Source organism: Kogia breviceps, chromosome 13, assembly GCF_026419965.1.
Source record: "Kogia breviceps isolate mKogBre1 chromosome 13, mKogBre1 haplotype 1, whole genome shotgun sequence".
NCBI lineage: Eukaryota > Metazoa > Chordata > Mammalia > Artiodactyla > Physeteridae > Kogia > Kogia breviceps.
In genome coordinates, this window is record NC_081322.1 from 89,358,253 (window position 1) to 89,382,139 (window position 23,887).

Genomic DNA, 23,887 nt, shown 5'->3' on the forward strand with positions numbered 1-23,887 from the left:
GGTTCTTCTGATATTTTTTAATTAAAGTCTTAAAACTTATCTTTGTTCTCTGAATGATAGTTTTTAGAAGTTTTACTCTCTCAAGCCTTTGATTCCTTTCTTGAGAGACAATTGTTTGCTGAGTAAGTGATGTACAAGGTCATCTTATTCGACCTTCCACGTGACCCGCGGCCCTCACATTCCAGCCGTGCGCCCTGGCCTCGGGGAGGTGGGGACGCGCCGGTCACACAGCCGGCGGTGTCGCTCCAACTCTTAGGAGGGCTGGGCCCTCTCGGACACTCAAGCTTCAGCTGTCGAGAAGCCGGACGCGAGCTGCACTACAGGTATTTACTAGAACGACACAGGAAGGTTACTAGTCTCCGGGGTTTGGAAGTGGGGCCCCGTTCCTATCTGCCGCTGAGGGTGGCGCGCCCTGGTGCCGTGCTGTCCTCGGACAACTGTGGGGCGGGACAGCAAAGGTTGAGAGGGACAGCAAAGAAGTCATCAGCTGTGGCTTTGCGTGTCACTTCTAATAAAGTCTGTAAATACAGATACAGTATGTTCTTAATGGAAGTTTTTTGAAGAGTTCCTCGGATTTCTGACCCCTTCCTTCTGACTGACTAGCCCGACAAGCTCCTCGGAATCAGCGTAGCCCCTGCGGGAAGGGCAACCTTGACCTTACGTACAGAGCTGCAGAACATCGGACAGGAAAGCACAGGGGAGATCGGAACCGCACGTCTTAAACCATCCAGGCCTTCTTAGTGAGGAAGGATCTGAGCATGCCTATAGGCTCAATGGGTGCACCAGTAGAAAGGGAGAACTTTGGTGATACAGGAGAGATGGTAAAATGAACAAAATAAGATTTCAGAGGATGCTGCAGGGTAGGGCAGAGCTGCCGCGTTCGGGGGTGTTGACCTCAAATAGGAAGAGGGCCCCTGATCGCAGAGGCTGTGCACAGTAAGTGAAGGTGGGTCCAGGCAAAGATTCATGCGTTAAGAGAGACAGGAAGTTGAGGCCATCTGACGGACTGCAAATGGATTGCTATTTTCTCCAACAATAGGAGGCGAGGCCATCTGTTTAGAAGTCGGAGGGCCTTGCAGAGAGATGACAGTTTCAGGGGGCCCCTGAGAAACAGGCAAGAGAGGGGCGCGCGGCCACAGATGAGCTGTTCCTCTGACTGCTCTTCTCCACTGCCTGGAACAGAGCGCGATTTTCTGCCTGGAACAGCACCCGGTTTTCTCTGTCTCCTGAGCAGCGGTCTGAGCGCTGGACCCGGGCCCTCCGGAGTGAGTGTCCACGCGACACCGCAGCGGGTTACAGAGTTCTCTCCCGAAGCGCCGTCCACTCCCGCGCCAGGTAAGCGCACTCTCCTCCCCTCGCTCAGACTCCAGGACGCAGACACGCGGTGTCAGCAATCGCATCGGCACCTCTCACTTCAGGAGGACGTCACTGCTCTGTGCACAGAAGCAGCATCGAGTCATAAAGCAATTAGGAGGTCCCAGCCGTCGTTTCCTTTATGTGCCGATTAACTCAGCCATTATTCATTCAGCGCGTTAAGAGACCGAATGAACTGACACACGGCTACACGGGCCCTGAGAGCACCGCCAGAGCAGCCGACGACAGGTGTGTTTCCACACCTGCTCACGGGAACGAGAGCGTGTGCTGCTGGGCTCGGCACACCTGAGAGGGATGCGGAGCCAGTGTTGGGCAAAGCCGTGCTTTATTTATACAGCAGTTCCTCTTTCGGGGGTATTTAAATATTTTATAAATTTGTCTCATGAAATGTTACGCAACCTCACCTTTCTCGTGACAGCCTTTGCATACACAGAACGATAAAATATCGCAGATTAGAAAAGTTCCTATCTCCTTGTTTCCACAATCAGCAGAACATTACTCTAACAGAAAGGAGTCTCCGTTTACAAACTATAAAACTCTGCACCTAATCCTTGCGCAACTTCAGATTCAGTCTCTGAGACTTGGTTCACGGTAAGACGATCTCGGTTGAAGTTCCCATCTAATCTGAAAGAACTCTGAGAAGGCCTTTGGCTTGTCCACATGGGAGAACCATCGACAGCATAAGCAACGCTGGCAATGGCTGTCCTTTGTCCCCCAGCTGCTCTGCTTTTAGGCGCACGCCAGAGACGCACAAGGGAATGTGTTTATGGCAATGATTTGCAACACAAAATAATAACACCAAAAAAGGAAAAAAACCTGAATGTCCACAGGTGAGAGAATTGATAAAAATACCCTCATGATGTCTACGTTTACAGGGACACTACAACACAGAGCTCGGGAAAGCTAAGTAAGAGAGAGGCAGCATAATGTATGATTTATGGGTACAAATTGAATCCCGCTGAATAATGTACTGATTGTTTTATTACAAATATGTTATGTAGGTTCCCAAATGATAAAGTTCATGGTAAAACTCCCTGAAAAGCCAGACCCATCAACAAATGCAGAACAACCAATTTTCTAGTTGTTTACCACTGAAATGACATTAAACACATACAAATAACTTGGAAATTAAATCTGCAAATGCGACATTATCTCTGTTACCTTCGGAAAATCCTTGAGGCTCGTGGACCTAAAGACGTCTGTACTTCACATCTAACAAGATAGGGTGGAAGTTACTTGTCTCAAAACGTATTCAATCCACTGAGTCATGCTGTTCTGTTCTTTTGGGGATGTTACTTCAAAGCAGTGATCTCTGTTGAGATTTTTCTCAAGAGCCACACAAAATGATTTTATCCAGGAAGAGGACATCGTCACTGTGTATCACTCGCACACTACTCTCAGGTGAGTCCCAAATTAAAATTTTATTTCTGCCACCGTTGCCATCTCAATGGAATCCACAGAATGGACTCTGTAATGTATTTGCTGTTTTTTTCTTCCAATTCCTTTTCATTTTCCAGTAAAAGTTATCCAAATTCAAGAGACAGGCACAAAATATCCAGGTTGCATGCAGCGGGGAAGGTCAAGACCACTCAAAAATTCTTCTTGGCCACAAGAAAAATCCATTCCAAAATATGCAAAACACTCAAAACGCTAAAAAACGCCAGCTCCTCTGGGCTCATCCCCCTATCCCACCCCCAATCCCTGCACAACTTCTGCAGATTATCAGTTTGTGGGCGCAGGCTCTCTGTGGAGGGGGTGGTGCAGTTAACTGATGAGGGGAATTTCAGAAGGAGCAGGAGAAGCCTTTTTCTTCCCGTTAGAAAGTTCATGAACCACAGCCTAGCTGACAGTTATAATGGCAAGAGGAAATGCAAAATACCTCCTGGCAGATTTGACAAATTTGGAAAATCCCTGAAGACCTGTACTTCCAGAATCAGACTGATTAAAGGGAGGGAAGACAGGAAGGGGAGGAAGGGGAGGAGGGGGAGGAGGGGGAGGGAATGGAAGAGAAGGCAAGAGAGATGGACCTAACAGGGGCAACAGGGTAGACAAGGCAGGTTGTCCTATTGCCAGGAAGGTTCTAGACTTTGAGAAATCCTAAGATACAAAATTCTCAGGTCATTTCCTTTCAGTTGCCAGACAGCGATTATTCTGTGCTCTATCTACAGCGAAAGGGACGGCACTTGTAAATTATTTATAAGCAAACAGGCCTGCAAAGCTGTCAACTTCCTACTACCCAATAAATCACGCTCGGCCATGACCTTTGCCCCAGCTGCAGCATGGTGTAATATAATTGGTATGTACTCACAGTTTGCTTTTTACTCCAAAAAGTGCTTAATTACCTCCTTTGATTGCTAGGCGTGTGTATTCAGACACCTTGGGAAACGACCTGTGTACTTACCCACTTCTATTATAATCAGCATCATGCAGACAGTGGAAAATAGGTAAATCAGAAAGGCGCTGTACACTCCAGAGGTACAAAGGACAGTTCTAAACTTCCTCTTTGCAAATTAACAGAATGAGCCTTCTCACCTAGGAAACTACCACGTACTCCTCTAGAGCTACGGAGACAAACTCAAGCGAGGAGCCCTGCCGGCCACGCCTGCCTACGCCAGGATGCAGCCCGCAGGTGTGAGGTCCCCTGTCTGGCTGCTGGTGTAAAGGAGCCATTGACACCTGTGAACCCGAAGACGTGGCACCAAGGGAATGGGTCTCCGTGGGAAGAGGAGCTGCGATCCTGCCACTTTAAATGTGATCCAGAAGCTCATATAATGACCCTGACGTCGGAAAAATTGGGCCGAAGGGTAGAGAAAACCAGTTGTTCCCTTCCAGGGAAGGAAACGCAAAGTACGGAAAAGGGATGTGCTTTCTGTGAAAAGGCTATGAGGAGGGTTCTATGTCTAACATTAACGTCACTTGTTTTACTTGCTGTTCCTTGCTTTTGAACAAGCTAGTCCCCCACCCACCCCCAAATCTGTACAAACAACTCACATGTGCCTTTGACGTGGCCCCCAGTGAATGCACCTCCTGGGACTCATTCCCTTGTGCTCCCCCCTTTCCCCAAGTGCGGGTCAGACCCAGTATCTTGCTTCTAACCAACAGCATGTAGCAGAGACAATGGAATGTCACTTCTGCAAGTAGGTTACAAGAGATTATAACTTCGTGTTGCTAGCGATCTACCGCACTCTCAGTTTGCAGGCCCTGATAAAGCAAGGTGCTGTGTCGGAGACGCTTGTATGTCAAGAAACTGAGGCCCTTGGTCCAACCAAATGAGGTTGGAAGTGAGTCCTTCCCCCGCTGAGTCTTCATTTGAGACCAGTCCTGGCCAACACCCAGACTGCAGCCTGTGAAAGACCCTGAAGCTCAGTACCCCGACTCCTGACCCACAGAAACTGTGAAGTAATAAACCTGGGTTATTTTAAGCCACTAAGTTTTGGGGTGGTTTGTTACACAGCAGTAGGTAACTAATGCACTCCTCTTTTATCGCACTGTCCAAACACCACCTTCCCCCTGGAAATTTCTTGGTCCCCCCCCCTCTCCCCCCACCCTCGTCCTTTGTACTTTCACAACCTGATCTGTCTTCCCCTCTTGTCATCACCGTACTTGCCTCTTTCTGTCTCAGAGTTTTTTGAGCCTATGGTCCTAGCTAGATTACATGCTACCTGCACGTAGCATGTTGGCATGGATGTTGGCATCAGTGCCAACATCCTTCTAGCACCGATGTGGCTATGTACACAAGAAGAGCTCAAATATTACCTGATGTAACTTAGAGATAAAAAAATATGCCTCTACTTTTGGAAAATTTAGGGCAGGAGTCACACGACAATTAGAGGACAAGAGACCGCCCACAGAAGCAGAGCCATCCTCACTGCTCAGAAAATACCAGGACAGCATTATATCCCTTGCTTAGATGAGCCTTAAATCCCCTTTATTTTACCCTATTTATTAATTTTTTCATAAGGAGAAATAACCTTATTTTTCCAATTATGAAAAAAACTACTATTTCTCATTACAAAAGAAACGAGAAGAAAGTATACCAAGTAAAATAAAAACAGTCTGTAACATTACCACTTACAGAGAATCACTTCTGACATTGTCTTTTATGTTCTTCTAGAATTTGTATGTATAGATAATAGTCATTTTTAATTAAAATATAATTTTTGCCAAACTGTCATAACTCACCTTTCGCATTTCATACAGGTGGATATTTTTATCAACTAACATTTCAGTATCTATTTTATTGCTGAATATTCCAATTTTGTATTAATGTACAGGATACAGCCATCTACTCATATACTTCTGTATTAATGTAGGCTGTTTCCAGGTCATTATTATCATAAGTAAAATGACAGAAAGGAAAGTTATAACTCAACAATCCTAAAAAACTACTGTTTTGGGAGGAAGTCTCCCAACATTTTAGAAACGCTTCCAGAAAATTCCATAGGTCCGTCCCCCAGATGCATTAGTTACTGGAAGGCAATGGAGCCCAGCTTTGGAGGAGGACTTGGAAGGACAGGTGCAGGGAGAAGGGAAGGGCCAGGCACCAGGAGCATTCAAGAGCAGAGCCAGATACTGGGCCGCAAGAAGACCAAGGCAGATCACGACACAGAGGGCTCCAGTGTGGCCATCACAGTCAGAGAGCAACGCTGACAGCAGCTAACACTAGAGCCTTTCGTGGTGACTTTGAGCCAGGCGCTGCCTCACAGTTTGGCATATTTAACTGTCTTCCAAGCTTGACCGATTCCATTGTCCCTATAGCCCTAGAAGCTATATTACCAGCATGGGTCCCACTTCACAGATGAAAGAGAATATGGCTTTCTTGAGTTAAAAAATCTACATAATCGGATACAGTGAGATCAGCCAGGGAGATGGCAAACGTTTACACAGAACTTGGGTGGTACCAATCCATGGGGTTTCAAAGGAAAAGTCCTGAAGGAGAAATCTTTGATTCCAGGAATGGGATCCGCCACCAAGAAAACACCCAAAGGCATCAGAGCTTATTCAGTCCTTTCCTGCCAATGGCTCCATATGACACATTCCCGAGCCTAACACAACAGGGGCGTGGTTAGAGCCCAGACACATGGATCGTACGTTTACAAGATGAGTATCTGTGCAAACACACACAGGTTGAAAATGTGAACAGTCTCATACAAACGCCAGCAATACTGTTTCAATGGAGAATGTAGAAGAAATCAAGAGTTATTTTTAAATGGAGAGGGAGGAGAAAAAAAAAAAAAAAACCCCTAACATCAGAAATAAAGTGTACAACAGTTAGCAGATATTTATAAAACTCAGGACAAGCTTAGTGTCTGCAGTGAGTCATTCAGATTTAACTTGTCTAAACTCATGTCCTCACCAATTTTAACATTTCCTCTTTGCCTTGATATTTTTACAGTGCTATTCCATATTTAAATAGTTCTAAACCTGCAAGTCACTTAAAGCTGCGATGCAAAAAATCCTTGGTCAGATAGAATTATGAACTCCAAGAAACCCACTAGGTATAAGGATCCCCAAATGGATCACTTGAACATGACGGTTAGGTCAAGAGCATAGCCCTAAACATTTATGAAAACACTCTAGCTTCTAATCAGGGACACCCTTACTAGAGCTTTCTCTACAAACTGGGCGCCGCCATTTAGACCAGACCAGGAGTCCATCGGCTCCATTTCTCAAGGTTTCACTGTACTTGAGTCAGGTGACAGAGACGGAAGAGCACGGACCCTGTAAATCCCGCAGAGGACAGAGAAGGGGCTGGTTGCTGACGGACCGGGAGCCTCTGGCTGAGGACCACCAGGATCGCAGAGGACGCGCTCTCACTCCCGCACAGCCCGCCCTCCGGCCAACGCCGCCCCACGTAAACCCCCGGGACAGGACGCACACGTCCACTTAGGTGAGTCACTGCATCCTGGGAAGGCTCCAAATCGGAGAAGAGCTTCGTGTGAGCCAGACATGCCTCCCCACGGCCTCTACCCACTGCACCCACGGTGTCCAGAGACCCTCTCCACAAAATGGCCAAGTATTTGGAAATCTAGCCTGTTTTTACTGTGCTCTTTCCTGCATGTTACGACACCAGCCCCTTCATTGCTTCCTGTAGGACATGCTTTACAAGAACTTATTCACGAAATATTTACGGAACCACCTTCCAGGGCCAGGCCTGCTCCAAGTGCCGAGGCCCGTGTCCAAGGCCCTTACATTCCAGCAGGGGTGGGGGGAAGGGTGGCCCTAAGACATCTGTGAACCCCTCCTGGTTTCTGTTCCCTGCAGAGTGCAGGGTTTGAGCACAACACAGTAACCAGGTGTGATCTGCCCCGCTCCGGGTCCAGATTCAACGCCTCTTCTTCTGCAGCCTAAGAAACGATTTGACTCCAGTTCAACATTGTTGAAAACTGTGATTCAGAATGATCACGTGTCCTAGTGCCTACGCCCAAAATAATTTTCAGCCTAATAATCTGTTTTCTTTCCTGGTGGCTAAAGGTCTCATAGCACCTAAAATGTACAGAGAGAAAAAGAAAGAGGCAACTCAAAGATGGACTGTTCAGCGGATCCGTAGAGAGTAAGTGTGTCTCTACAAGAAAAATAAAATTAGATTCCTGTATCACCGTATACAAAATCAAATTTAGTACAATGATTTAGTATTAGGAGAAAAAGGAGACGGTCTTTATGTTTTTAGGTAGGAAGAACTTCTGAAATGACAAACAAAGAGAAAAACAACAAAAATATTGATGGGTTTGAAGAGCTCAAAACCTTCGTATTGCAAAAGACCCCGCACACAGACAAAGTTAAAGACAACAAACCATGTGAAGTTATTTGGAGCCTTAATGACAAGGGATGAGTGTCTAAAATTTATAAAGAACGTCAGGGATCATTAAGGAGAAGACACAACCCAACAGAAAAATAAACACAGGACGTGAACAGACAATTCACATGGAAACCAAAATGGCCAACAAAATATTTCAATAAATGCCCAACCTCACCAGTAACAGAGAAACACAAAATATTTCATGCACTAGTTTGGCAAAATGTTTAAAAAAGCCTGAAGACACCAAGTCCTCCCATTAGTAGAAACTGAACTAGAGAGCGATTGGCAGCACCTAATAAGGCTGAAAAGGTACATACTTCACGACGCCATTCCACTCCTATGGCTGTAAGTGCAGGAAACTCGGGCTGCCGCTGCAGCGGTGTCTAACAGCCCCAAGCTGGAGATAATGTGAATGCCCGCCACGGGGAAAGACAAAACAATCAGTGACATGTTGAAGGAAAAAGGCAGTGGCAGAAAGACACGTGCACTGTAATTCCACTGACGAAATGCTGAAAATGCACAGAACAGTTCCACGTGCTGTTTATACGCAGATTGATTACACGTATGCTTTAAAACGCAAAGATGTGAAGAAGAGGGACCGACCACACGTCTAATTGAAGCCACTGGCTGCCTCTGGCGGGACTGGGTGGAGGGTGGGATTGAGGGGGCTTTCAAAGGGGCTCTGGTTGATGTGAACGCGATCCGAAGCAAACGTACTCTACGTTATTCTGGCGTGCTGGGTACTGAGTGTTGTAACTGAGTTCAGACGCTGAATGTCAAATCATCCTTCACAGGTCCCTAAATTTAATTTGCTCCTAATTGCAAATGGAAAGTCACAAAAACAAACATAAGCTGGCACTTGAGTGAATAACTCTACAGCCCCTAATGAGCACACCACCTAACTGAATCAGGATAATTAGAATCCTCCTGTCATTAAGAATGTGCTGACGACTCGTGGACTCGGCTCACACCCACCCCGCGTGCGCAAGTGAGGAAGGGCCCAACCCAGCAGCCGCGTGAGGCGGAGAAGAGCCCACCCTCCTCCGGGTGCTCGTGCCTGCGGCTACCCCCGGACCCTCACCCCTCCACTCGCGCCTCAGCCTCCAGCCCTCCCAGCTCTATTCCTTCTCTGCCCTCTATTTTTCTCCACGGCATCACTGTCCCACGCCGTATACTTTTTCTACTTACAACGTTCACTTAATGAACTGCTTACTCAAATGTAATTGCCATCGGGGGAATGAGAGGACAAGGACGAACCGTGTTCCAGGTGGTGGCTGTACCCACACAGTGGAGACCCCAACACCACGGGGGCTCCCGGAAGGAAGGGGAACTGCTGGGGATACAGGCGTTGGGACAGACCGCAACAGCCATCCGCCCGGCAGCGCCAGAATTCTCCCCAAGACATTTATGATGGAGTTAAGGAATTGTAAGAAAAAAAAGCTAATATGTTTCCCCAAAGACTATTCTGATAGGGAAAAAAAAGACAAGAAAGATCTGTTTGCACTGCCACCCGAGCTGGCTTTTCTGTACTCAGTTTCCGCATACTTCTCGGAGAAAGTAGGCAGGCCCAGAGCCAGGGCAGACTAGAACTACTCAGCCCCACAACAGGACGCACAGGGAACCTCGAGGCACCGTCTGAGGACCGAGCCACCACCTCCAGGAAGGCGCCCAGGAGAACTTATGTCCCAGCATCTCAGGCTCACAGGCCCCGTGGCAGGCGAGGACTCCTCGGCCCACAGGGCAGGACTGGCCCCTTGCGGGGGACTTGGAGAGCAGAACCCCTGGGAAACCACGGAGCCAGACGCCCAGGCAGAGTGCAGAACAGGCCTGAATCTAAGTGGATTCCGAATTCCGGTACTTCACCGCGGCCTGCGGCCCAAGGCGTGCGGGATATAAAACCACCATCTGCTACTATATAGAAAATAGATAACTAAGAAGAACCTGCCGTAGAGCACAGGGAACTCCACTCAATATTCTGCAATGGCCTGTATGGGAAAAGCATCTAAAAAAAAGCCTGGACACATGTATATGTATAACTGAGTCACTTTGCTGTACACCTGAAACTAACAACATTGTCAATCAACCATACGCCAATAAAAACTTAAAAAAACCCCGAAAACCACCGTCGGCCGATGCTCCTGGCCGTGCATGCTTGAACAGGCAGAGGAAGTCAGTGGCCCCCGGCTGGCACAGCAGCAGCCCTGCTACTCTGCGGAGAGCACACTATGCCCCCTGCACCCGGTGGGGGGGGGGGTCCATCCTGCTCCCTGGGGACCCTTGGAGCAGTAAGACCCGCACAAGGATCTGAGGTGGTTTTTACTTATTGGGCGGATCTGTGCCCCGTCCTATGGGCACAGACGCTGCAAGCGGGCCTCTCCCCGTCCCTCCTCACCTTTCCCACCATGGGACTCAGTACAAACCAGGCCCACATCATGCAGGCCATGGCCCCCCGTCTGGGCTGGGCCTGGTCTCCCTTCGAGGCAGAAATAGAGAAAATGGAGATGCGGAGGGACACAGGAGTTTTGAACATTTTCCTCCGCGCACCAGCACCTGCTGTCAGAGGGTCTGTCCTGCTGGGGCCTTAAGATGTCAGAGCATCGCAAGTCTGGGCATCTCTGCCTGCCCCCTGAGAACCTGGATTTCTACAGGTAGTTCCTGCTCCTCCATCCCGGGGTAAACACCACGCAGCGCCCGGCCGCTCCCGGCACACAGCCCCCTGCGCTCAGCAAACCCCGTCCACTGACCTGCATTTTCCTCTTTAAAAAGTCCCCGAGGACGCACACGCCTGCGGCCGTGGTGGCTCCCTGAGGCCTGGGCCGGGGTCCCCGCCCCCCTCGGCTGGGCAGGCAGGCTGGTCGTGGGCCATGGTGGCTGCTGATGCCAACACAGGGAAGCTCGGCGACCACTGTGAGCCCGTCGCCCGGGGAGGCCCCTGGAGCAGGTAGCGTCCCAGGGGTACTTGCTGCCTTTCAAAACACAGGCCTCCGTGACAACGGGCAGGAGAAAGGACAGGGCCGGCCCCCTGCCCCACGGATAGCCGGAGCCGCAGGTAGAGGGGCGCCGGGAGGAGGGCAGAGAGTGCACAGGGACGACGGCTCGGCCGGAGAGGCTGGGGCAGCATCCGCTGCTGGGGCCTGATGGCTCAGACACACCGCGTGTCCTTAAGGGCGAGGTCACCAACAGCGGGGAGAATGGGGGTCCTGCTGGCGGTGCTCCGTCCCTGCTTACAGGAGGACGCAGGGGCATCACCCCAGTGTGCTCAGTGACTGGAGCCTGAACTTGGGCTCCAGCTGCAGACTCTGGACACGGCGCCCTCGGGAGGGGGGGCCACCACTCCGACCTCCGGGGCAATGCGTCCTGGCGGTGGGAACACCCCCTGCCCTCTGCCTTCCTGCTCAGCACCCTTCACTGCATGAGTCAGCGAGGGCCGCGTGACAAACAGCCAGACTGAGGGCTCGGACGGCAGACAGCTCATCTCACAGTCTGGAGGCTGTAAGTCCGAGACCCAGGTGTGAGTAGAGTTGCTTTCTCCGGCCCCTCTCCTTGTCCCCCCCGTGTCCTCACATGGTCATCCCCTCTGTGCGTGTCTACGCTCCGATCACCTTATGAGGGCGCTACTCATGTGGGGTTAGGGCCCACCCTAATGACGTCATTTTAATTTACTCGCCTTCGCAAAGGTCCCTTCTCCAAATATGGTCATATTCTGAGGCCCAGGAGGTGAGGGCTCTAACATGTGGACTTTGGAGGGCACAGCTCAGTGCCTAACAAGGACTGGATCCACTTGCTGAGTTTCTGCAGGCCACTCGTTCAGGGAGCAGGCGGGCACGGCCAGGGCTGCTGCTGTGAGCATTAGAAGCTCGCAGGTCTGTGCGGGCAGCGCTTCTCCACCTACCTCAGGCCCTGGGGGACTCCAGGCCTGACAAAGAGTCTCTAGCAGGTCACTGTCTAAAACAGTCTACCAAACGTGGAGATGGTAATCCATCGTCCCCACAAATACAGATGACCCAGAAGACAGGGGCTGACAGGAAAGAGCCGCGGCACGTTCGCGGCGCTGCCGCGGGTGCCCAGGGAGGATGCCGCCAGGCCGCACCCAGAGCGCCTGACAGCAACCTCAGGACGACGGGGCTGCCTAGTGGCCACTGTGCGCTAAGGATGCCCCCTCCACGCCCCCCGGGAACGCCCGTCCTGAGTCCCGAGACCGAGTCCGTGTCCTCACACGGCAAACCCGCTCGCTCTGGTTGCCGGGGGGCCTCAACACGGTGCGGACGTGCCAGGCACCCCGTGCACGCTCACGCCGGCTCTCCAGGGCCAGGGACCCCCCTGCCGGGTGTCTTTGCCGCCTCAGCAGAAGGTGGGGCGGCCACAGCAAGAAGGAAGCTCGTGTCCCGACATGGGGGCCTCCAGGTGCACCATCCACGGGAAGGGGCGGACGCAGTAAAGCAGACCTGCCGCGTCGCTGGGACCCGTGAAGCTGGAAATGCCGTAAATCCAAGCTCCCCGCTTTGAGTCACTCAAAAGTGGCCCAGGGGTGCGATGTCCCTCTTGCCGTGTGGAGTGTGATCACATCCAGAGAGGAAGCACAGCTCTCGGGGGACAAATACTATTTGTCCTAAACAGAGGCGGGGCCGCATCCTGGCCACAGCGGAGGTGTGAGATGTCCTTCCTTGGGGTGTCAGCAAACCGCCGAGCTCACCAGGCTTAAGACCTGCAGCTACAGGTCACAGCAGCCTCCTTGGGTCAGCGGGGAATCCGCACAGAAATAAGATATTATAGCATTAGTTCGGCAAATGAGCAGGAGGCTCTGCTGACCCCACGCTGCCCTGACAACGTCACCGTTGTGACTTCCAAGCTGTCGGCTTATTCTCCGTGGGTGAAGGGCGGGAAGACGCTGTGGCCAGGGGAGAGCAGACCGAGGACCTCACCGGCCAGGGGGACCGACGAATCCCAGGGGAGCGGACCGCACAGTCCTGTGCCCACAGCCCCGGTCACGGGAGGGCTCCTCTAGGTTCGTGTGGGCAACCTGCTGCACCGCAGGAGATGGTCAGCGCGCGCCTGAACCTCAGAGGGGAGCCCGAAGCTGGTACGGGCCTGTCCCCACGGAGAACTGCCCTTCGGTGACAGATTCCAGATGCTGACGGCAGGCAGGGACGAGGGCCTCGTCTTCTGCGGGACTGCCTGTGTGAGGACATGAGTCTGGAGCAGCCGGCGACCACCAGGCGGGGCTCGGGAGGAACCCACCCAGGCCCGGAGCCCGGACGGAGAGCGTCTCTGAACTCTGAATCGCGGATTTCGAAATTTTCAGTTTATGAGCCCCGTAGGTTCCCCTTTTTTGCCCAAGCCAGATGCATCGGATTTTGTATCACTAGTGGATTCTAATACTAGCTGATTTGGGGGGTTTTATGCAAAGCCGAACAGATGCACGGCCTCCTGGAAAGCTACAGACCACACAGAATGTCTTCGTGACATTCACAGTCATATACCCAAGGAGCAAAGAAAATCCTGAAAGGCGGAAGCCAGTCATCTCACGAAAAAGAGACCCTAAAGAACAGAGAGGCAAGACCAGGCAGGGTCTGTGTAGATTGTGACTTACCACTTTTTTCCAGTCCAAACAAGAGGGCGTTTAATCTATACCTGGCTGTTGATATTTTTAAAACCTTGCTCTAAAGGCTGTATCAATGGCTCATGTGCATTTATTAGAAACTAGATCGAATCGATGCTTATCATTTTAAATAAAGACTTTGTTTCTGTGTTAGTTATTAATAATCTGTGACCCTCCAGACAGGGCTAGCCTTAGTCACCTGGGCAGTTCCCACCTAAGGCCCGTCTGTACACATGATGGAGACTTCACACAGGGGCACAGCCTCTGAGTCGTGGGTCTGTGAAGCACACCCACGACGTTGAAAGGAAAACTAGAGCACAGTCTTTGAAAACCTCAGCTTCAGGTTCAAGAACAGCAGGAGGCACTTGAGTTTCAGGAGACAATTTAAAATCAACAGAAAGAGAGAAAGAAATCTCATTTTATGCAGTAGATAGCAAAACTGTAGGGAGAGAGTTACTTCCAAAGATGACACTGGTATAGAATATCGATGAGTTATTAAGTATTTAAATTAACTCAGGATGGTAGATCCATAGTGAGTGATAAGGTTATCGTAGAAGAGGATGATTCTTGGCCTTGGAGATCGTTTACTATCTGTTGAGATTACCGCCCCCCCCCTCCCCGGCGCCATATCCTCCCCACAGCTTTGTGCTGCTGTTGGTTCATTTCTTGGTGAACTCTGGGCCAGAGGGATGGATGCTCTTGGGGGTGATTTACGTGGGAGGCTGCCGAGGCCCCACCCCTGACCCTCGTAGCGAGCCTATGTATTCTGCTGGGAGCTAAGCATTTCCATGCGCCAGCTGCCCCTTGCTCTGATACACAGGGCCCAATCCTGAAGTTTATTCTGTGCGTGTGGTCACTGCCGAGGGCAGAAACAAGATGCCGTCTCCCTTGTACGTGGCATTAAAACAAAGTCCTCTCTTCTGCAGTTATGCGGTTTCTGTATCCCGCTCATCATTTATCCAGGGCACAGGGGCTGACTGTCCTGCAGAACTGTAAGCTACTGAGGGTAGGCCCACCTGTCTGTTAGGGCTGTACCCCTAGTCCCCAGTTGGTGCAAATCAAGTGCCCCATCAATAAGTATTTATGGAGGGAATGGACCATCTTCCTCAGGTAGAGCAAAGAGATGCCATCTCTTACGGCTGTATAGCGGGACTCACCAGATTTTCTTTGTCCATTTCAAAATAAACCTCTTACAACTAAAACCTTAGCCATAACTTCAGAAAATTAATCTCTGTAAAGACCCTATATCTTAAAATCCCTGTTATGTTTTCCAAGGCAGGGGCCGTCTCAGTACTTTCTCGATTCCGCCCTGCGTGACAGAAAGTGGATCCACATTGCTTTCCACTCTGTTTTCAAACCGCCACAAACAAGGGGTTTTAAGAGCCACAAGGATGGCCCAAAGCTATTGGAGTCACACCCACAGTAAGAACACTGACACTTTCTTCCCTGGATTCTAGCTGCTGACCTTCTTAACCCTCTATCCTCAGCTTCTCTGAAGCTTCGCTGCTGTGAACTTCCTTGGAACATAAGTTCTCGTTGGTAACATGGGAAGAGAGAATCAATAAATTGGCAAATGTGTATTGGATGCATTTTGCAGACCCCGCCCTCTCCTCCTTGACGCGGGTCATATATTTCTGCAGCCACTCTTTAACAATTCCAATAGCGAACGTTTGAGATTAGCTATCTTCACGTCACCTCTCATATCAACTGCTTTTTAAAACGCGTCTCTGTTCGTGGCTCTTCAATGTGGTAGAAATCCGTCACAGTTTTACGTTTTTAAAACAACACAATTACATTTCTCCCCCCTAATCCGAGCAAGTCAAAACTTTGCTTACGCTTTGTAGCACAAAATAGCTGTGTACGATGCTGTCAGAAGTTTTCCTCTCATCCTTTATTAAACACAAAATGTCCTATATCTATATAAAAATCACCACCTCTGGGTTGACCCTATGAAACATTCTTCCACAGCTGTCTTTTCTCATGTTGTAAAAGCACAAAACATACGGACTCAGATGGCTTTGAGAATAAAATCACATCACAGTTTGGAAATGTACCCACAGGGAAACAGATGAACTGCTGTCAGCATGGGAACTCATCACATCATCGGAAACGCATTCGGACTGCTACTTACGTAGACTGTTTGCGTGATGTGTGATTATCACGAAGCTCCTATTACTGTTACGGGTAGCGTGATGGGAACCAGTCCTCGATGTCGATGGAACCGGGAAAGTATCCAGGACTGATCTGCCCGTGGGCTATCGAGGGTTAACAGTGAAAAGACGGAGATGCTCACTCCTCTGACATTTTAAGACAGATCGGTGTGGGAAACCTAGCGACGCAGCGCGCAGCAATGAGGAAGCCAGGCTCCGGGAGGCGCCTCCGCCCGGCTGCGCGCCTCACCTGCAGTGCGCCCCCCAGACCCGCAGCCTGCAGCTACCGCAGCCCCTCGCAGGGCAGGGCACGCAGCGCCGCAGCCTCTCCTTCACGCGGGATCTGTGTGGCCTTTGCTTTCATTACAGTCACCCCTGTGGCGGTTTCTCAATGACAGGAACTCGGTCCTACTACCGTCTCATCGCCCACCGCATACGTGCTGAAAGTTTCACAAACAACTAACAGTGTTTCACAGTTCAGGTTTCATTATTATCATTTAGGTATGGCCAGGCCAGTGGATGGGAGACAAGGAGCACTGAGAAGACGGTTTGTCACCCACAGCTCCTAAGAGGGAGGGAGGGCCCCGGCTCCCTGTGTGGGGAGGACCACGGAGGTGGCCGGCCAGTCAGGAGGCGGGAGGAGGGCGGGGACGCGAGCCTTTACTGCAGTTTCCACGGGAAGGAACAGGCACGGCTGGGTGAACCTTGCCTGGGGCTGTCCCCAGCTGTGGGTACCTGGCCCTGGGGTGATCAGGGCAGGGGACGGTGGCCGGGAGTGGGAGAGCGCCACAGAGCGAGTGGTTAGGGTGTGGGCTCTGGGTGGTTGGTCCGGATATGGAAGGTGCCCTGCTGAGCAAGGGATTTGGAACCTGCCTTAGCTAGCCCGGGGCTGGGACAGCACGGTCACTCCAGGGTCAGCAGCCCCATCATACAGACAGGGTTAACACAGGCAGGGAGACACACTCCCAGTCCTCTAGCGGCTCTGCTGAACCCTCCCCATCATGGGGTAAAGGGAAGAGCTCAGGAGTGGGTGTCCGAAGCTTCGGGTCTGGCCCAGGCCCAGCCACTCACTCACCCTGTGATCCTGGGCAAGGCATTTCAGCTTCTCAGGCCCTCGGTCTCTTCATCTAGAAAATGAAGTGTATGGGCTGTGTGATTTCTAAGACCTCTTCCAGCTCCCAAATGTTATGAGCCCCTCCTCCGTAACCTGCAACATCGGGAATCTGCATTCCTGTACTTGTCAAGGAACCCAAACCAAATCCTAACGAAAATTATGGATTTCCTCCCCAAGGCTACAGAGAACTGTCTGGGGGTACGACAGCCAGAGGGCGTCAAATGTCCCTGGATGACGCAGCTCTCCCGAGGGCTGCTTACCTGAGCCACGCACAGCTGACTCGGGATAGAAGTGCTTTATCTGCTCTGTATTTTGCTCTGACCCCCTCCGCTTACAGTTCACAGCATTACAAAAGGCACTACTGAGAAACGTGCTGCGCGTAACAGAGGCCACCCTTAGGCATATGCTGTTCACTGCTTTTAGGCGGTGCCCTCTTTAGGAGGGCCTGCGCGAGATGCTCTCTGGGCTCGGGGACAGAAAGAGATGTGTCCAGACGAACAACCGGGTCTGGGCTTTTGTCTGTGGTGTGAGTTCACACTGTGTCCACCCCTGGGAAGCCAGCAAGCTCAGAGCACAGCCTGCTGTGCCTTCTGACCTCGCCTCTGCCTTCAGATCCAGTTTCTACCTTCCTTCCTTTGCCTCAATATCTGCATTTACTCACTTCTTAATCTCTCATTGAATATATCTGCTAACTCTATCGATGTCTTTGGGAATAAGAAGGGGTATCAATAAGGAAATACTCCCAGAGATGTGAGGTTCATTTACATCAGAGCAAAGGGCCACATGGGGAATGAGGGTAAGGATGTGGCAGACCTAAGGGCTGGGTTGGGTGAGGGGCTGGGATCCAGGGGGTGCAGCTTTTACAAGTAGATCTGTTCAAGCTTCTAAAAGTGGACATGGGCCTGGTTCCTTAATGCCTCAGTTTACTTAACCCCCAAACTGGAAGGAAACGACTTTCATTTCCCTTTATAAAATCATTAGAAATATTATTTCAGGAGTGATTTTTTTTTTCTTTTTTTTTTTTTTGCGGTACGCGGGCCTCTCACTGTTGTGGCCTCTCCCGTTGGGGAGCACAGGCTCCGGACGCGCAGGCGCAGCGGCCACGGCTCACGGGCCCAGCAGCTCCGCGGCACGTGGGATCTTCCCGGACCAGGGCACGAACCCGCGTCCCCTGCATCGGCAGGAGGACTCTCAACCACTGCGCCACCAGGGAAGCCCAGGAGTGATTTTAAAGTGAAACATAAGTTTAGTTCAATATTATATTTTCATGCATACAGATCTACAAATAAAGAAGACTTATTAACCACAAATTTGCATATATGCATATGCACACCTAGAGATAGTTACTAAAACAAGAGAATCAGAACATTTCTTGCCCAACTTAAAAAAAATTATATGCAAGTTGTTGGAAAGTCACAGATTTTCTTCAAAAAAGTGTTATGACTCACAAACCCTATACCCCCGGGTATGTCTGTGATTTTTAAAACCCTGTATTTCATACCTATCGTTTTTAAAGACAGTTATATGAGACAAAATTCAAAGTAATTTCTCTAACAAACCCAGAGAACAGATTGCAGGAGTTATTTTGCATGACCTGGTTTGGAATGTAATCTGAGGTATACTTATTACATATGACTATTATGTGTTTGAGTTATTTCACTTAAAAACGGGCAAACTCGGTGGGGTGGGGCAGGAGGAATGGGGGTTATAATTTAATGGGCACAGGGTTTCAGTTTGGGAAGACGAAAACGTTCTGGAGATGGACAGTGGTAACGGCTGCAAAACAATGTGAATGTACTTAACGCCACTGAAAGGGGTTAAAACGGTAAATTTTATGTTATGGATATTTTATTACAATAAAAAAGTTCTAAAAAAGGCAAAAAATTTTATTTTAAGGGCAAACTTCTAAATCTGATTCTCTTCACCTAAAACTTTCCCTTTTAGTAACAGCTTCAGTAAACATCAACTTTGTCACATTTTCTCCCCTTTGCTTCTAAAATTGCAGGAAAATGACTGAGTGGCCCCGGTTCCCCTCGACCGTGAAAATACACGAGAGCGATAAGATTAAATCCATTCGGGCTGTAACACAGCCTCAAAAACAGGGCAACCGCCTTCACGCCGGCTGCTGACCTGCTCTTTGCCTCCATCTGTGACCTATGACCTTTTCACGTTTAAGGACACACAGAATTTCACTCTGTCCCAGAAAACAACTTTCGAAGTCGCTGTTCACCTGCCAAGGTCTGTCACGTAATCAGTTTCCCAGCAGTAAATAAAAACCGTCAAAACTTCCCCCGGACCCCAGCTCCAGCGCGAGGGCTCGCCCTACCTTTCTGAGAAACAGTTTCTGCAGCTTCTTGCGCGGCAGCCCGATCATCCTCCGTCCGCAAGCCCAGGGGCCGCTGGGCTGGTCTGAGCCATCGCGCGCCCCGCATCCCGCATCGCCGCCTCCTCCCATCCTGCATCCCGGCTGCCGCCCAGGACCACGCCCCGCGCCCGCCCCCCGCTCCCCGCCCCTCCCCGCCCCCAGCGGAGGACCTCCGCGGGGCCGGCACGGCTGTGGCGGCGGGTCGCACGTGCTCTGGCCGCAGCCCAGCCGGCCTGCGCGCCCGCCGCGGGGAAGGAGCGCAGACCCAGCCCCCAGGCTGCCCGCGTCCGTCTCCGCGCAGAGTTACGTACGCGCAGCGCTCGCAGTCTCAACAGGTGTACCGGCCTCCGGCCCAATCGCCGAAGCCGGAGTCCACATGGACCGAGTCAAGTGTTCAAAGCTGGGAAATTTTCAGAGACGCCTCGAGGGGCGGGCTGTGAGCTCCTCGCCGCAGCACACCTGCCACCTGCCGGAGCGCGAAAGGCACCCCGCACCCCCAGGCACTGAGAGAAGGAGACAGATAGGAGGGGGCAAAATAAAAAACGGTGGCTTATTTTTTCAGGTGGCACCGGGTCAACTAATGCGCACTGATCGTGCAAGGTTTGCGTTATCCGGTGTTAGTCCTTTGAGTAATCTTTCCACATGGACGCGTAGACACACACACTCACACATGCACACACACCTGCACACGCACACGCACGCACACAACACTCACACATGCACACGTGCACACACGTGCACAGGTGCACGCTCTCCCATGCACATGCACTTTTTCTCTCCATCTGCTACAGGCCAACTTGGAGTATGTCCCATGTGGGTAACAAAAACATCTGCTCTGCCTTCCCTGTGAAAACTGAATCCCTATGTTTCCTCCAGAACCACCAGCCCTATATGGCTGTGCATCAAACTTTGTCTTGGTACAGCCAGAAGCATGCAAGGTGTAGCATCAAAGCAACCTTTGAGAGTAGAGCAGCAGCTCAGAGGCGGACCTTTGCTGGTTAAGAGTTTCCTTTTTTAAGCTTCTTTTTAATACCTAAACAGGCTCCTCCTCTGAGGACCTAAACATGCAATATGAAAAAACTACCAACTGACAATCAGCTTTTTAGGTGATGGATGATAGAAGTCATGGTTAAGGGTGTGGGTGTAAAAATATATTGGTATAAAATTATAGGGCCTGAAAAGAAGGAATTGAAGATAAAGAGATATTCAAGACTGAAACGGACAGAAATGGCCCAGATTTGGGGCAGTGCAGAGCCCTGCCCATCTCGTCCTTTAATATGTTAACCACATCTCTCCAATCAAATGAAAATGGCTGAAGTACGGTTGTTGTTTCTCAAGTGGTTGCTATTCCAGGAAATTTGTTCTTCCAAAACAATTTATCATTCATTCCATTGCTTCTGGAGCACATATTCTATATGTTCTTTTTCCCAAATAGGAGAATTGATTAGCATGCATTTATCCAAGTAAACATTGTATCTGTCTGAACAACCCCGACCTAAAATTATCAGACTCTTTGTAACACTATCCTAACGGCAGTTCAATTCAAACTTCCACAGGAATTAAAAGGTAATTATCTGGAACTTAGTCCTTTGGAAAATGCATTAGCAAAAAGATGGGGTCTCTGGTCTCTGGCTAAGCCACGGTCATGTTAGATCTAGTGGCTTTGCAATAGAAACCCTTCACTGCCGATGGAATTTAACGGCAGGTATGTGTAAGTATGTGAACTGAATGTTGTCATGGTGACTACAGCAAGAAATTGCCTTTTATTTTATGCCACAGAAAATTGTCATGACAATCTTGGCTTACTCATCTTCCAAACACTTTTGTTTTTGTTTTTTTTTGGTGGTACGCGGGCCTCTCACTGTTGTGGCCTCTCCCGTTGCGGAGCACAGGCTCCGGACGCGCAGGCTCAGCGGCCACGGCTCACGGGCCCAGCCGCTCCGCGGCACGTGGGATCTTCCCGGACCGGGGCACGAACCCGCGCGTCCCCTGAATCAGCAGGCGGATTCTCAACCACTGCGCCACCAGGGAAGCCCCCAAATACATTTTTGAAAGAAATTATTTTGAAAAACAGCTACCACCGTTTACTGGTCCTGCTTGAAAGGAACTGCTGTCAGACTGGGCATCTGTCCTCCAGCAGCCGAATCAAAAACGCTGACACAGTCAAGCCCAGGAAATAAACTACCATCCCCACTCTAAAAAGCCTCCATTTTGTGTTTCCATGACACCATAATGTCAACTTTGAAGCATCGGGCCGTGGCTTCCTTTACAAAAACCTAGAATTCCATTTCTCTGGGCCCCCAAGGGATCAGACAGACATCTCAGAGCTGTAGTGTCCAAAGCCATCCCACATGTTCACCACGTCTTTCCTCTTCCCAGGCCCGGATGCAGGCGGGTTGGTTAGGATGGGGCCACGTGGCTGAGTCCTCACAGGTGGGATCAGGAGTGCAAGTGACGTTAAAAGGGCATAAGTTACCCTCCCTGACCCCACCCCAGCCTCGAGATTAAAACAAAGAACCCTCGGGCGGTGGGCTTGCCAGGTGGAAGCCCCCTGGAGCTCTCTGAGACCCCTGGGCCTGTGAGAGCAGCTGCCAAGAGCAGCCCCTGGTGTAGTGACCCCGCGAGAAAGACGTGAGCCCCCATATCATGAGGCTCTGGTATTTGGGATTTGCTGGTCACCATGAAATATCAGAGTCTATCCCATCTAGGCTAAGACAAGTGCAGGAACCTTACAGACACAGATCACCCAGCTTCACGGAAAGGAAAATGAGGTCCAAAGAGGCCATGCAGTAGGGCGGAGGGACAGTGACGTCACCCACACCTCCCCTCTTCAATCTCCCTCGTCTTTGCTGCTGCCACCCCAACCCCAAATGGATGGAGGGGCATCGTTCTTGATCACTAACCACGTTGGCCTAATACCTTAGCTCTCGTCAGAAGCCACAGGGGTTGTGTGTGTGTGTACGTGTGAGTGAGCATGTGAGCGTGTGTGCGCGCGCGTGAGCGTGTGTGAGGAAAGGTGGCAGGCCTCTCCGCGCACGCAGCACGAGGTGCGCTTACAAACATTTTTGAATGAAAGCATCCTCGGGGAGCTGCCTCCTCTTTCCATGCGCGAGCTGGACTCTGTCACGCAGGTATCCACCACACACCGGGGCTGTATCGGGGTACAGCCAGTGTCGGGGCGCTCCGTCGACTCCAGACCCTAAGAAACTCGGCCTCTAGTAAAAATCCTAGCAGCTTCCAAGTTTCAGGTAAATCAACAACTCCACAGAGGAAAAGCAGCTCTTTGCCACCCCATCGACGCCTGTGAAACTGCTTCATTTCTGCCCTGACTTCCAGGTCCAAACAGAAAACAACCAGGACCCCTAAGTTTTCCATAGAGAACAGCGACCCCCAACCTGAGGGTACAGAGACTGTTGCAAACTGCTGGTGAGCACACGGTCACCTTCCGTAGGCTGAACGGACGCTGCTTCAAATGTACACGTGGTACAGCTTGCAAATAAGAACACCACGATGAATCAATTCATTTCATTTAGAGGCGCTGAAGGATTCATGCAGCTTTGCTCAATGCATGGATAACAAAAACGCAACCGCTGTGATGTGGGTGGGGGGCCTGTGATTTATTATTGTTGTTTTTATTTTAAACAAGGAGTCTCATACTAAAAAAAAAAAAATGGGGGACCCGCTGACTTAGTGGTCCTGGAGTTAGAGCAGGATGTTCGTAAGAGCAGGATGTCCGGAGGAGTCCGATTTCTTGCCTCAGTTTCTGATTTCCAGGCTTAGCTGAACCCTGCTTGATGTCGTTTGTTTAGCATGGAAAAAGTGAAGGCCAAGAGTAATTTCAAATTCCTTTTGAGTCATCCAAAAGGGTTATATGAAGAGAATGTAAGAATGTTATTTACTGCCACAAAAGAAATCACAGGAGAAAATCGTCTTTGATTTTGGCAAATGTCTACAACTTGGCACCACCGCGGGGCTAAGACCCTGGAGCCAGAGAGCTCAGGTTCAAGTCTCAGCTCCACCCTCAGCTGTGCGACCTTGAGCAGTAAGCGCCTCAGCGTCCCCGCCAGTAAAACGGGAACAGTAACGGTCACGGTGACTCCACCTCACAAGGGACGTGAGTACTAAAGAGTTAATGTCTGTAAGGGGCTTGGAGCAGTGCCTGGGGCGTAAAAGTATTATACAAGGGTTTGTTAAACCAATTAAAGGAAAACAAAAGATAAAGAAATAAGAAAAACCAAAAAAGTCAACAAAACAAGAGATGTAAGTGTCCTTCTATCTTGAGAAAGAGCAAAGTCCTTTAAAGATTTCTTCCTCGAATTTATGACCTCATGATTCGGCTTTTGTCCGCACGTCCACCATCCAATACTGATTATATCACACATAACGCTTTTCAAGAACTCCTCTCAGGTCATTTCTTTCAGGATTCTCACTGTTTGGCTGGAGAGAGTGGAAGCACGCAGAGGTCTAAATGGAAGGGACGTGCGTG

At 50.3% G+C, this 23,887-nt stretch overlaps 1 protein-coding gene across 5 annotated transcripts in view; it reads right to left on the reverse strand.

Annotated features, from left to right (window-relative positions):
• Positions 1-23,887, reverse strand: part of RPS6KA2 (ribosomal protein S6 kinase A2) — a 348,075-nt gene that overhangs the window by 260,502 nt on the left and 63,686 nt on the right. Inside the window, exon 1 of one of the 5 annotated variants that reach the window (XM_067011136.1) lies at positions 19,363-19,462. The exons of the other annotated variants lie outside the window; for them this stretch is intronic. Within the exon in view, the coding sequence (XP_066867237.1) occupies positions 19,363-19,410 (48 nt within the window). The 5' untranslated portion in view covers positions 19,411-19,462. Of the gene's footprint in view, positions 1-19,362; positions 19,463-23,887 lie in introns of those variants that run through there. 5 annotated transcript variants of the gene reach the window in all.